This window comes from Canis lupus, chromosome 36 (genome assembly GCF_048164855.1).
Source record: "Canis lupus baileyi chromosome 36, mCanLup2.hap1, whole genome shotgun sequence".
In the NCBI taxonomy this organism is placed as follows: domain Eukaryota; kingdom Metazoa; phylum Chordata; class Mammalia; order Carnivora; family Canidae; genus Canis; species Canis lupus.
In genome coordinates, this window is record NC_132873.1 from 601,063 (window position 1) to 613,551 (window position 12,489).

At 49.0% G+C, this 12,489-nt stretch overlaps 1 protein-coding gene across 14 annotated transcripts in view; it reads right to left on the minus strand.

The window, feature by feature from the left end:
• DLGAP2 (DLG associated protein 2) overlaps positions 1-12,489 on the minus strand; it is a 699,343-nt gene that overhangs the window by 530,523 nt on the left and 156,331 nt on the right. For all 14 annotated transcript variants that reach the window (XM_072812931.1, XM_072812943.1, XM_072812932.1 and 11 more), the window contains one exon: positions 12,286-12,340. In XM_072812931.1, coding sequence (XP_072669032.1) covers positions 12,286-12,340 — 55 coding nt within the window. The remainder of the gene's footprint in view (positions 1-12,285; positions 12,341-12,489) is intronic.

Below are 12,489 nucleotides of genomic sequence, written 5' to 3' on the forward strand. Positions count from 1 at the left end.
TGAAATCACTTCCCAGCCGTTTCGCCTGCTGTGCCGCTGCTACGCTACTTGGGCAGGCGGCTAATAAACTTCAGACCTTTGGCAGTCTTTGATTGTTTAATTATTTTAAACACTACTCTCCAAGACACTCTCCCTTAATTAGTTATGCTTTCCTCCTACATTGCTTCCACAGTCACAGGGCACCAGTCATCTGAGAAAAGCACATATTCAGTTCAATTTAAAAAATGCTTTTCAGACTATGCGCTGGGTGTTCTGTATGAGGGGGTCACCGTCACCGGTCAGCTTCCATCCTGACCCTGGGGGATCCGAATGGACATCAGTGCCCTCCGCCCCCCAGCGGGTGTCAGAGCCACCATGGCACTTTCCCAGCAGAGGCTCTGCATGTCACTCCAGAGATGCTGCCAGTGGACCAGGCGCCAAGAATAAAACCTGCCTGCCTGTGTGATGGAGGCCCCGCTTCTCCCTTATGGACCAGGCCATCTGACACACCAAGGACACCGTGGCTCGATGCAGAGCAGAGCCTGCCCTGAAGCCAGCTCTGGGCACTGCACACAGTCCCTGGCTTCATTTCCCCCAAAGAAGCACTTTCTTTAACTTTCTTTCATTATCTGTGTGTCAGTTCTTAATATTCCTGCACATTACCCAACTCACACCTGAGAGGATGGCTACTATAAATCAAGTGTGTGAGGCATGATTTATGTGCCACCTGAATACCTGTTTAGCAGTGAAATTGCACTGCTAAATAAGCAAGCCCTTGTTGGAAAAATCCATCACTGTCCTTATCTGATGCTTTCATTGAACTTTAAAGCACAGATATTAAATTACATACTAAAATCACTTCTATTATATATAGTTTGTGGCTGCAAATACTAAAAGATGCTCAGACACAAAGCACACCAAAAAATCACCCTGAGCCTTCTAGTTGGACAGTGCTTAAAACTTCATTTTTACAACTCTGTAACAAGTTCCATCAAAGGTGAATAAACCCTTATTAAAAAAAAAAAAAAACTTTTACTTTTAATCCAGAGTATTTTTACAATAAAATGCCTGGAAGTTGGTCCCTTGAATCCCCATCACCCATTTTGCCCATTACCAGTTACAAAATAAAAAAGTCACAGGGTAGAAAGGTACCACATAGGGAAGAGAGTTAGCAACACTGATAATATTGTTTGTGACGGATGGTAATGCACTGATGGTGGTGAGCATGCCGTAACAACACAATTGTCAAGTCTGATGCTATACACCTAAAACTGATGACACCGTATGTCCATTACACTTCCATAAAAACTAATAAAATATGTTTTGCAGGCAAATATTAAAACCGCCTTCTATCTCAGAAGCAGAAATTCAGTGATGTGAAGAAATTTAAGGATCGCCTCACATCAGGAGTTGAGGACACACCTGTGCTTTACTGAAAAAGCCCCTCTGGGGTCACGGCAGGTGCTGCCAGCAGGTCAGGAGCAGAGCAGGCTTCTGGTTTACAGTGGCATCTGCTGGCAACTCTGATACAGCCTCTCCCACTGTCACCAAAACACTTAGGTAACACCGGAAACTGGGCACATACTGATCATCCACAATCACCTGCTTGAAGAATCACCGTATGTCGACCACTCATCCTGGGGCCCACAGCAGACTGTACTAGAACAGGCGGGCGACATGATCCAAGGATAGGCCCACCTCTCTCTGCTCAGCTCTCACCCCACAGACTTCTCACTGCTCACTCAGAGCCCGCAGAGCCAGGGTAGGGGAGCCGGGCAGGAGAGCTGCAGGGGGAGAGCCAGGGAGGAGGAGCCAGAGAGGAGGACCTGGGGAGGGGGAATTGGGGAGGAGCTGGGGAGGCGAGCATGTACTTACTTCCAGGATGCAGCATCCACATCTCAGCTCCCTCTGGCAGGGCTGGGGTGCCTGGTGGCAGTGCACCGGCTCAGAGTCACTAACAGGACAGGGTAGGAGGAGACCTGCCTGGGGGCAGTTGCCTAACTGATAAGGGGCTGTTCATGCCTGAACTGTTAGTGCCAGTGACAACATTTGTGCCGAGCGCCTGCTTTCCTCTGAGGTCTGGGTGTCTGGACATGCCAGGCGGGGAGTGATGCATGGCCAGTCCCCATAACAACCCCGAGTGCTGGTCCCTACAGCCTCCTGGGGATGATGCTCCACAGGTGTCCTACAGTCAACTGCTGGGGAACATGGCATGTCCTGTGTGACCGACAGGACCAACCCGGAAGCTGGCCTGGTTCCCCTGGGCATGTCCCCTGCCCTCTCCCTTTGCCTACTGTCACTGTGATAAGTCTCCGTGAGCAGCACAAGTGCATGCTGAGTCCTGGGAGTCCTCCTGAGAGTCACTGAGCTGGGGGTGGGCCTGGGCCCCCACCCCAGGCCAGTTACAGACATGGGATGGAGGAGGCTATTGAAGCGACTACCCAAGCTCCAAGACATTCTGAGTTTAAGACTCTTCAGAGCAAAGGGAAGAGTTCTGGACAAACCACAGACAGGACAGCCCGAGGCCGGTGTCCATCCGGCAGGAAGGGCCGGCCCCGTGTGCTCTCACCCCACACACCTGCTCCATGCCACCCCTCTCCAGGCCTCACATCCTCCAGGGTCACAATGCCTCTGTCCTCGGGGGAGCCCAGGGCCACATGGGAGCAGGTGACTTGTGCTTCCCCAGCTGCTCGCAGGCAGGGTGGCTCAGTGGACTCCCCTCTCTGCCCTGCCCAACCCCAGCCAGCCCCCCAACTCTTCCAGGAAGGTGGCAGGCTGTGAACACACACAGGCCTCCCCTTGGGGCCATGTCACAGGCCGCATCCAAGGCTCCCCAGCACTCCACCACTTAGGCAGGATCGTTGGACAACTTGCTGTGAGGGAGGCAAAGCCAACTTTAACTACATTATCAGATTGTATCAATTTAGGACCAATAGTGCGTTTTTACACAGTGAAGATTTTTGACTCTCAAGATATGGCTCTAAAGCGCTGTCTACACACAGATATGAGGATATTCTGTAAAATAGTATGCTTCGGTGCTTTCATTAGCTTGTAAAATTATACATCATCTCATCTTTGATCCAAGCTGCTTTGTGATAATCCAAATACCTGTGTATCTAAAGAGCTATCAATGAATGGGACGTAGTAATGCTTCTTTAGTTAAGAACATAAACCAAACAACCATGTGGGTTAACATAATTATCTTCCTGGGAGAAAAAAAAAAAAAAAAAGCCCCTATAGCCACTGCCAGGTTATCCACAAGGTATTACGTAGTTCTTTGTCCAGAGAATAGACTGCACAAAGATCTATCAGTTCTTCTTCTCTAAAATAGTGGACCCCTGCTCAAGAGCCCCCCCCCCCCCCGAGCAGAAGTGGACGTGGAGAGGCCACAAAGCCTAACACACTGTCCTCCCTCAGGGCTGCATCTGCCCCCCCTCCCGCCCCCCGGCAGCACATGGAGGCAGCGAGAGCTGGCACGGCTGCTGCCTGGGATGACGAGAGAACAACTCCATAAGCCCCACCTCCCACCAAAGCCTGAGGAAAAAGTACCAACCCTCCAAATTTTAAAAGACAGTAACTAACTGCACCCGGATGGCAGAGGCATATTTGAAAACATTCGGCTCAGGTCACGATCTCAGGGTTGTGAGACCAAGCCCTGCGTCAGGCTCCACACTCGGCCTAGAGGCAGCTCCTCCTTCTGCGCCGGCTCATCACATGCGCTCTCTTAAATAAACAAAAATCTTTAAAATGAAATAGGAACCTTAAATCAAACCTTTTGGATTTCTGTAACACAGGTGCATGCACACACAACAACCTGCATGGTTCAGAGATGGAGATCTAAACTCTGGAAAGACCAGGAAATTTGAGAAAATTCATTTGGATTTCAAGCACCCAACCCCCAAACTGCAGCAGCATCAACATGGGACCACGGCTATAGATCTCAACATGACCCAAGGACTTGTCTCTACACACGACAAACCAACAATGAGGGGTCTCAAAGTCGAGACAGTCACACAGCCATCCAATCTGTATTTACTCATTCTTGATCTTCCTTCACCAGAGAACACACATACCTTCAGATGTTGTCGTGAAAGTGATAAAGACAAAGAATCGGGGTCAAGGAATAAGGTTTCCTGGGGAAACACATTTTCCTAACATGTGAATTGGCTCAGAAGTTCAGGTCCTGGGGGCACGCCTGGATGGCTCAGTCGATGAGGCATCTGCCTTCAGCTCAGGTCACAATCCTGGGATCTGGGGATGGAGCCCCACGTTGGGCTCCCTGGTCAGCGGGAATCTGCTTCTCCCTTGCCCTCTGCCTGTCCTCCCCTTGCTCATGTGCTTTATCAAGTAAATAAAATCTTTAAAAATAATTTTTTAAAAAAGAAATTCTGGTCCTCACGAGGATGCCAAAACCACTAGCATTATGTCCTCCTCATCACGGAAGAGGCAGAGAACTCTGCAGGGTTGGCCCTACTCACCCCCAAGATGGCTTCTCTCACCCAGAACGGAGCTTCCCCCAATGGGAAATATGATGACCCCAATGACCCAACCAGACTCAGCTGTGTAAGCACCAAAATGAACATTTTCAAGGGAGAAGAGCCTATGTGGCTGAGCGTGCAGTAGCTGAGAGACACCGTGCTGCGTCCCCCGAAAGCTCAAGGCAGTGGTGTCAGGACAGGGGTCTCTGGGAGGTGACTCAGTCATGGGGGGGGCCCTTAGGAAAGAGAGGCCCCCTCCCTGCTCTGTGTAGGTGAGGACACGGCGAGGCCGCCAGCCACGACAGGCCTCACCGGCCCCAAATCCTGCAGGGCCATGCCCATGGACATGCAGCCTCCGGAAGTCCCAGAAGCCCCCATCCAGGCCCAGAACCACGAAGACCAGCACTGCCAGAGCTCCCCAGTAGACCCATGCCATGAACTCAGCAGGCTCTAAGGGCACTGGCACGGCCCTCCCTCTGCCTCCCGCTGCCCTCCTGGTGCCATGTGTGCACAGCAGTGTCCAGGACACAACAGGCAGGTCCAACCCTGGCTGAGTCTTCCTCGAGGGGAAACCAAGGAAGCTGCTTCCAGGCCTTCCCTCCTGCAAATGTCACACACAGCCCAGGAAGATCAGTGAGGAGGAATAAAGACCGGCGGCCCCATATGCCCCTGTGCCCACCGAGGCAGGCCCAGGGGAATGGCCTTTCCTGTCCAAGGGAAGGCGCAGGGCATCACTCTGTTCTCAGGGACACAAGCCCAGGAAGGTGTCTGTCCTCCGGGCATCCAGCTCCCCCCAGTCGTGACCCAGTTCTCCAGGGGCTCCCTTCCTGGTTTCTGGAGCCCGGCCCTCGGCACAGGAGCAATAAATACCACAAGGTACCCTGAAACCCTTCCTTCTCCAGTGCTGGCGACTAACAAGGCCCAGGCTGGATTTCATGATCGGCCCTAAGGTAGGACAGTCCGTCGGTTTTCTGTCTCACATTGGAAGGAATATAAGGTTGCTTTAACTTACAGGCCCTACAATTATTTCTTGTTGCGTGACAGCAACACACAAACTAACGAGTGACAAAATGAGCCAGAAGAACCCCCGGGGAGTAGTGGTGCAGGCAGGTGGGTGGGACATGTGGGGAGGGGGCAGGCCGCGGACAGACAGATGCCCGGACGGAGTGGTGGGGAGATGGCAGACAGACGATAGACACACAGTAGGTGGATCCAGACCCTTCTGCAAATGTGCCCTCAGAGACACAATGAGGCTACTCGGGCCCTGGGAGCAGGAGGGCAGCAGGCGGCCCCGGAACCCCTGCCATGCTCCCCATCCAGACAAGCCTCCTCAGAGGCAGACGGCAGCACCGGGACCCCACGTGGTGGACACGGGGGACGTGGGGTGGGCTGTACTCGGGGCGACAGCTGGAGCCACACAGCCTCAGGGAACCCAAACAGAAGACTGTCTCGACTTCAGGAGGCTCTCCTCCACGATCCTGTGTCTGTCCCAAAACACACCAAGGGCCATGGACGTGGTGGCCTCACTCGGTGCCGAGAGGCCCCCAGTGCTCCAGCAGGATGCTAGCCTGGGGCTGGCACCCAGGGACCTGAGCACCTCCCCGGAGCACAGCATTCCGGGTGAGAAGCGACTTCAGGCCCTCCCGGCAATCGGGGGAAGACCCCACGGTTCCCCCAGAGCAGCAACATGTGACAGTGCCAGGAATTTGGGGGGGGGAATCATGAAAACAGGTGGGCTCAGGTGGCAGGATCAGCCATGAAACACTTGGTGGAGACGTGTCCAAACCACGTGCAGCCTGGAGTCCCAGAGCCCTATGTCTCCACATTAAGCTGCCCCTAAACCAGAGACCACAGTCGTTAAATAGATCCACTCACTGCACAGAAGCACTCGCTCTGGGGTGAGTGGAGCTGGAACTCTGCCTCGTGTCACCTTCCCAAAGGCGTGACACTCTGCTACTCGGCACAGAGATGCCAGCTAGGCAAGAAGCAGGCCCTCGGGGTTACAAATAAGCCATCTGGGGAAAAAAAAAAAGTTTTGGCCTCAAAACTATTGATCTGTAACCTTTCATTCCGGCAGTAATTAAACTGCACAACTCGGGTTTCTAATAAAGTCAGAAACTCAGTTTATGTAATAAAGGCCTTTCCAGCACATGAGGATTTATTTCTGTCCCTGGCTGATGGACGGGGAGGGAAGCACCTGTCACCAGGCCACAGAGACACGGGCTGAGCGCGGAGGGCGCCTTCTGGCTCCTGTCCGCCCTGCTCGTCCCCCCGAGGCGGCCGCTGTCGTTCCCACCCCAAGCCACAGTGCAAGGCATCCCCCCTGCCCCCCGCGCACCTCGGAGGGTTTGATTGATAACTAACTTCAGTGTCTGCGTAACAGAAACTTACCTGCCATCTGCTCTGTGACTGAAGTGCACCTCAGCCTTCACCTCGTCTGTTCCAGTGCTGTTCACCTGACATGCTGAGCACATTCAGCATCCCATGGGGGTAAACGTCCCACATAACTGGATAGCTTTGTGGCAACGGGCCCATCCAGAGTGCTGACCCACCTTGTCCGGAAGCTCCAGGAGCCGCCCTGGTGGCCTGTCCCTGGCACCCCTGGCCCATATGGCTTCTTTGGCACCATATTTGGTAGGAAAGTCACACCTGAGCCAGTAAGGACCTCTTCAGGGTCGCTGTGGAGTCATGTAGTGACTTAGAGTGAACATACCTAGTCACATCCCAGCCAAGTATTTACCAGCCTGTGACCACATGGAAAGTCACACATACTTTTGGATCTACTTCCTCTTCTGCAAGATGAGGTGACATTCCCCATCTCACAGGGATGTTGAAAGACTGGCCAAAAGCAACACAGAAGAGCCTTTTAAGGCCCAAGCACCAGAGACACACAGGGTGCCATGTTCTCTGTCACTGCAGAGCTCAGACCCAACGCTGGGAGACACGGCGACCATGTGCAGAGCTTCAGGAATCACGCCCGCTGGGTGTGAAACTAATGAGCTGGAGTCCTACCCACGCGTGCACTGCCAGCCTCCCTACGCCCCCAGGTGTGGAACCGTGTCCTCTGAGGCAGGGCTGCAGAAAAGCACAAGCTCATTCACTGATTTTCCTGTATGTGCCCATCAGGAGATCAAAAGCTTTGTTAAAACCTCAGCTCTGAAGACACAGGGGACTGGGACGGACCAAACATAATCTCTGCTGCTGTTTCAACAGCTATGCTCCCTCTGCCACTTTGAACTCCAACTGCAAACGGCCCCAGTCGGGTCCATATTTCAATAGCTGTACTCACTGAGGATTCAATAACGTGTAATTAAGTCTACCACCCCACGGGCTTCTAAAGCCTTACAGAATCAGGCATTTAGACTCTATAACCAAATAGAAATGATATGAAATTTGTTCGACCTCTACAGATTTTTGATACTAAATACAAACATTAAACTTCAAGACTTTATTTAGCCGAGACCCAAAACTGAGCAATGTGCCACCACAGGGAGAGCCCACGATGACTGTACTCCGCAGGTGAACACCCCAGGGAAGGACGCAAAGGCAGGAGTCGGTGACAGCCGTGCAGGAGAGCCAGCTCTCACCAGCTCGAGGGGGCAGGGGTCCGAGAACTCCTCTTAGACCCTCAGCAACGAGTGGTGGGAGCACTAGAAGCACAGACACCAAGGCTTCCTGGCCTTGCTCGTGCTGCCAATCACTGACCAGCCTCTTGCGGGCAGGGACCCAGCAACAACAATCAATGATGCCTCTGCCCTCGGTAGAAATCACAGCACACGTCTGCAAACACAGAGAAATCAGCTCCACAAAAATGTATGGAAAATACTTAATATCTTGCTGCCCCAAATTTTATATACAAATTATTTCACATTTTTCATTCCATCAAGTAGGGGTGCAACGCATCTCAAACAATCAAAGTCCACCATGTGTTCCGTCCTGGTTCAGTTGCTAATATCAAACTTTGCACAGGTGGTACCGCTGCTTGACTGCAAAATCAATCCATTCTTGAAACTCATTATTCTTAGCAGTGGAACAGGCGGTCTCCTGACCGACATGGGATAAAGGCTGTGCGGCCGCAAGTGTGGGATCAGACCCCTGGCCCACGGTGTAGCCTGAATACAGGAGAGTCTGGTAAGCCCACAACTTTCCCAAACAGCATGGTGATAAAGCACCTCCGCTGATAATCAAGTTCAGGAAGCCTGAGCAGCCAAGAATGAAGTATTTCCCAACCTCCCCACTGCTCAAATTCTCACTGCTCAGGAAACATACATCCATGGTCTATATCTTTTACGGGAGGTTGCCACTGATGTGTTACCTCACCTTGGTCATAGAGAAACTACACCAATGTTACCAGACACGGAACAGCAACAGAGAGATGATGAGCTGCTTACGCCATGAGTCACATGCAGCCAAGAACCAACTTTCCTACTCCCACCAACATCACAGTGGAAACTGCCTATAAAATCTCAAACACGGGGCAGCCCGGGTGGCTCAGCAGTTTAGTGCTGCCCTCAGCCCAAGGCGTGATCCTGGAGACCCGAGATCGAGTCCCACATCGGGCTCCCTGCATGGGGCCTGCTTCTCCCCTGTGTCTCTGCCTCTCTCTCTGTGTCTCTCATGAATAAACAAATAAAATCTTTTTTAAAAAAAACTCAAACATGGGCTAACTTTAGTGCAGAAAATAGACAACCATAATACAATAATGTTCGTGAAAAAGTCACTGCTTTAAAAAGTTTCTAAACCATACAGGAACGAGCACCATTTTGGACTATTGTAACTGCATGGTGTCCTGGGGTCCCACCAGAGACCAGAGTTTAGACACAGGGAGCCAGTGTCCACGAAGGGAGGCAGACTGAGTGAAAAACCTGCCTTCATCCACACGTGGGCCAGAGGCAGTGCCCCCAAAACGGGGGTGAGAGAGGGAGGGGCCCAGAGACACCTCAGCAGCAATTCTCATAAAGGCCGGTATGGGATTTGAGTCCAATACAGCTGCTAACAGGCCAACTGTCCACTTGTGTGGCCCACCACACATCAGCCATTCTTCCCTGAGCACATCCTTGCAGCAGGTGCTCATCCTGTGTGCAGACTCAACAGCCAGGCTCTCCAGGGTGGGGCAAGCTGAAGGCAAGATGAAGGGTCAAACAGCGTCCCCGAAACAAGAGAAGAATGGTTGGAAGCAAAGCCTGATGTCAATGGCTTTAAAATGTAAAAACTTTGTGGAAATTTGTGGTTGCACACATGTTTCTCCTTCATGACAAACATGCACTGCCTCCCCAATACTCTGTTCCCGAAAACATGAAAAATAAGGCAGTTTGCAGAGGTGGACACAAAAATCACTCCAGCTCTGTGTGTCCTCAACGAAAACTATCACAAGAAATCAAAATACCAAGAGAAAATGATGTTTATCATGTCCGACCCAGAGAAGGACTACTTCTGATGCACGGTCTGATGTCACTCATCATAGGTGGTCACCAGTTCTGCTAAGTACATTAGTTCCGTATCAGTGACAACACCTGAAAAGAGTGTATCTTCTCCCAGGCACTCGGCTATGGCAAACACAGGCTAATGGAGTAAACAGCACTTCAAAAATAACTAAAAAGAAAAAGCAAACAATACGATAGCCACAGCTCATCCCGAAGCTGTCCCAGTCTTTAATTGTGGTAAAAAAACACAATGTAAATTTACCATCTTAACCATTTTTCAGCATACAGTTCAATGACACCACACACGTGTTGCGCAAGCATCTCCACCATCCATTGCCAGAACACTTTTCATCTCTCAACAGTGAAACTCTTTACCCATTCCAACACCGTCTATGATAAAAAATGTGAAAATGCTTCTAATATAACCATTAAGTAAAAAAAATGTTCATTCAAGTTCATAAGGAATGTTTATGTCATTAAAATGTAAAAACAATAACCATTATATTTGAGTCTAAAGAAATTTCCAAACATTTTCTAAATAATTAAGCAACTTCAGACATACTAGGTCACATGGCATGATAAAAACCAGAACTGGCACATCCTTCAGTTCTGAATGAACTCACACTTTGCCTGAATTATCATTTCAACAGACTCTTCTTTCCTCTCATTTGACATGATTCTTTTCCATCTCGTGCCTACTGTCATAGCCTTGGGTCTTCTAGAACAACTTCTATAATATAAAAACCTTCTAAAGAAAATTGCCTAGCAAATGTCCTCAATATTCAAGTCCTACTGGGAGGAGGCTATCTTGGTTCTAAAGGTTGATTACTTGGATTCTTACAGAAAGTAAATAAAACCTCTCAATTTGGCAGTATTTAATATATTAACTTGAAACTGTCTAAAATGCGGAAAACTCATTTCAACATTTAAAATCCAGTTAGATTCCCACAGAATGGTATTTAATTTTTAATTAATTTTATTATTAATTTTGATGCTTCTCAGAACCAGAGACTTGCCTGGAAGACATAAACGCATCATTCCTTCTTTAAATTGTGTTATAATCACTATTGTTGATGGACACAGTTTACAGAAATCTTTGTTTCTTCATATGTGACCTGTTCATATATTTTCAATATTAACCAAGACTTCCAGAATATACAAAGAGGCCCAAAAAATATGTAATCATGCTCTCCACAAAATTCCCTGTAAGTGTGCTCAAAGCCAATAGAGTTTGAATGGGTGATAACAGAGAACATCCTACAGACTATTTTTGGTAAAACAATGGGGCTGGTGATGTAATCTGTCCATGATCATAAGTAAAAATATAAAGATCCCATTTTTCTCCAAAATACTTGGTGTTTTACACTGGAATGCATAATATAAAATAATAACTTACTGACCATTTAAGAATGAGATTCAGTAACCATACTAGGTAGTTACTATGCTATTTATATTAAAAGCAGAGTAAATCCCAACATGTTCAACTCTTCAGACTCTGACAATGTCCATTATAGTTCATTTTGTTAAAGCTGGAAAACATAAGGAAATGTCTGTACACCTCTGTTTCATACCCAACACAAGTATCCTGGGAGGCAGACAGACCACGTGATCCCAGAAAGGAGCAATTCTCAGAACTAGCCCCTGGCAGAAAAGACAGAGCACCCCGTATCCCCTTCCCAGGACCTGCTATTCCTTTGAAAAAAATGCCCTAAGCGAGAAACCCCCTAGGGGAGAGTAACCAAGACCCACAGGACAGGTTCCACACGATCTTCACATTTGTTTGTTTCTGAACCTTAACACAACAAAGCTCCAAAGCTTTCTTTTCAGGATGGTTTCCCCTCCATCGTGCTTCCTTAAAAGTACTGCAAGCCACCTCATACAACCTCCAGCCACTCACATCTGTGAGAAATCACACGATGTACCATCTCTCACGGTGAGACGCCCATCTCCTGTATTTCCATTGAGACCCTCAAGACTCTAAGGACACACATCTGGCCTGTTCCTACGCTGACTGTAAGGACAGCCCGAGTGCAAACAGACTGCAAACACATTCCCTGCTAGCCAATAATGGCACTCTTCCTCAGGAGGAAGTACAATCAACAAATCATTCTACCTTGATACACATATATTCAACTGCAGAGGACAACCAGTTTCCCTTAAATAATCGAAGACAACAATCACCTAAATCTATTTACTCTGTCAAATGAAAACAGATCTCTGAGCTCACGTTATAACTCACCGCGCAACTCAACAATCCGGTCTATGCTTGTTCCAGTCAATATACGATCTTTCTCTAAGACAGCAGCTAAAAAAAACAAGATGTCTAAACTATGCAATCGTATTTCTCAAATTTCCCACCAACATAAAACCTATCATCTCTAAAGAGGAGAACAAAATCTATTTACCTGTATTCCTGTCTGGTAAGATACAGCAATGCTTCTGCAGAATGCCAGGCAAAACCTGTTTCAAAACATATAAATAAAACACATTTGGTTATTGTGCAGGTTGAGGAAGGTGTTTCATTAACTGCAGCAAGTATTTTTCTAATAAGCCCATTTAGTGTGGCACAGAGTCATCACGCCCAGAATGATCTCACAAATTAAACAATA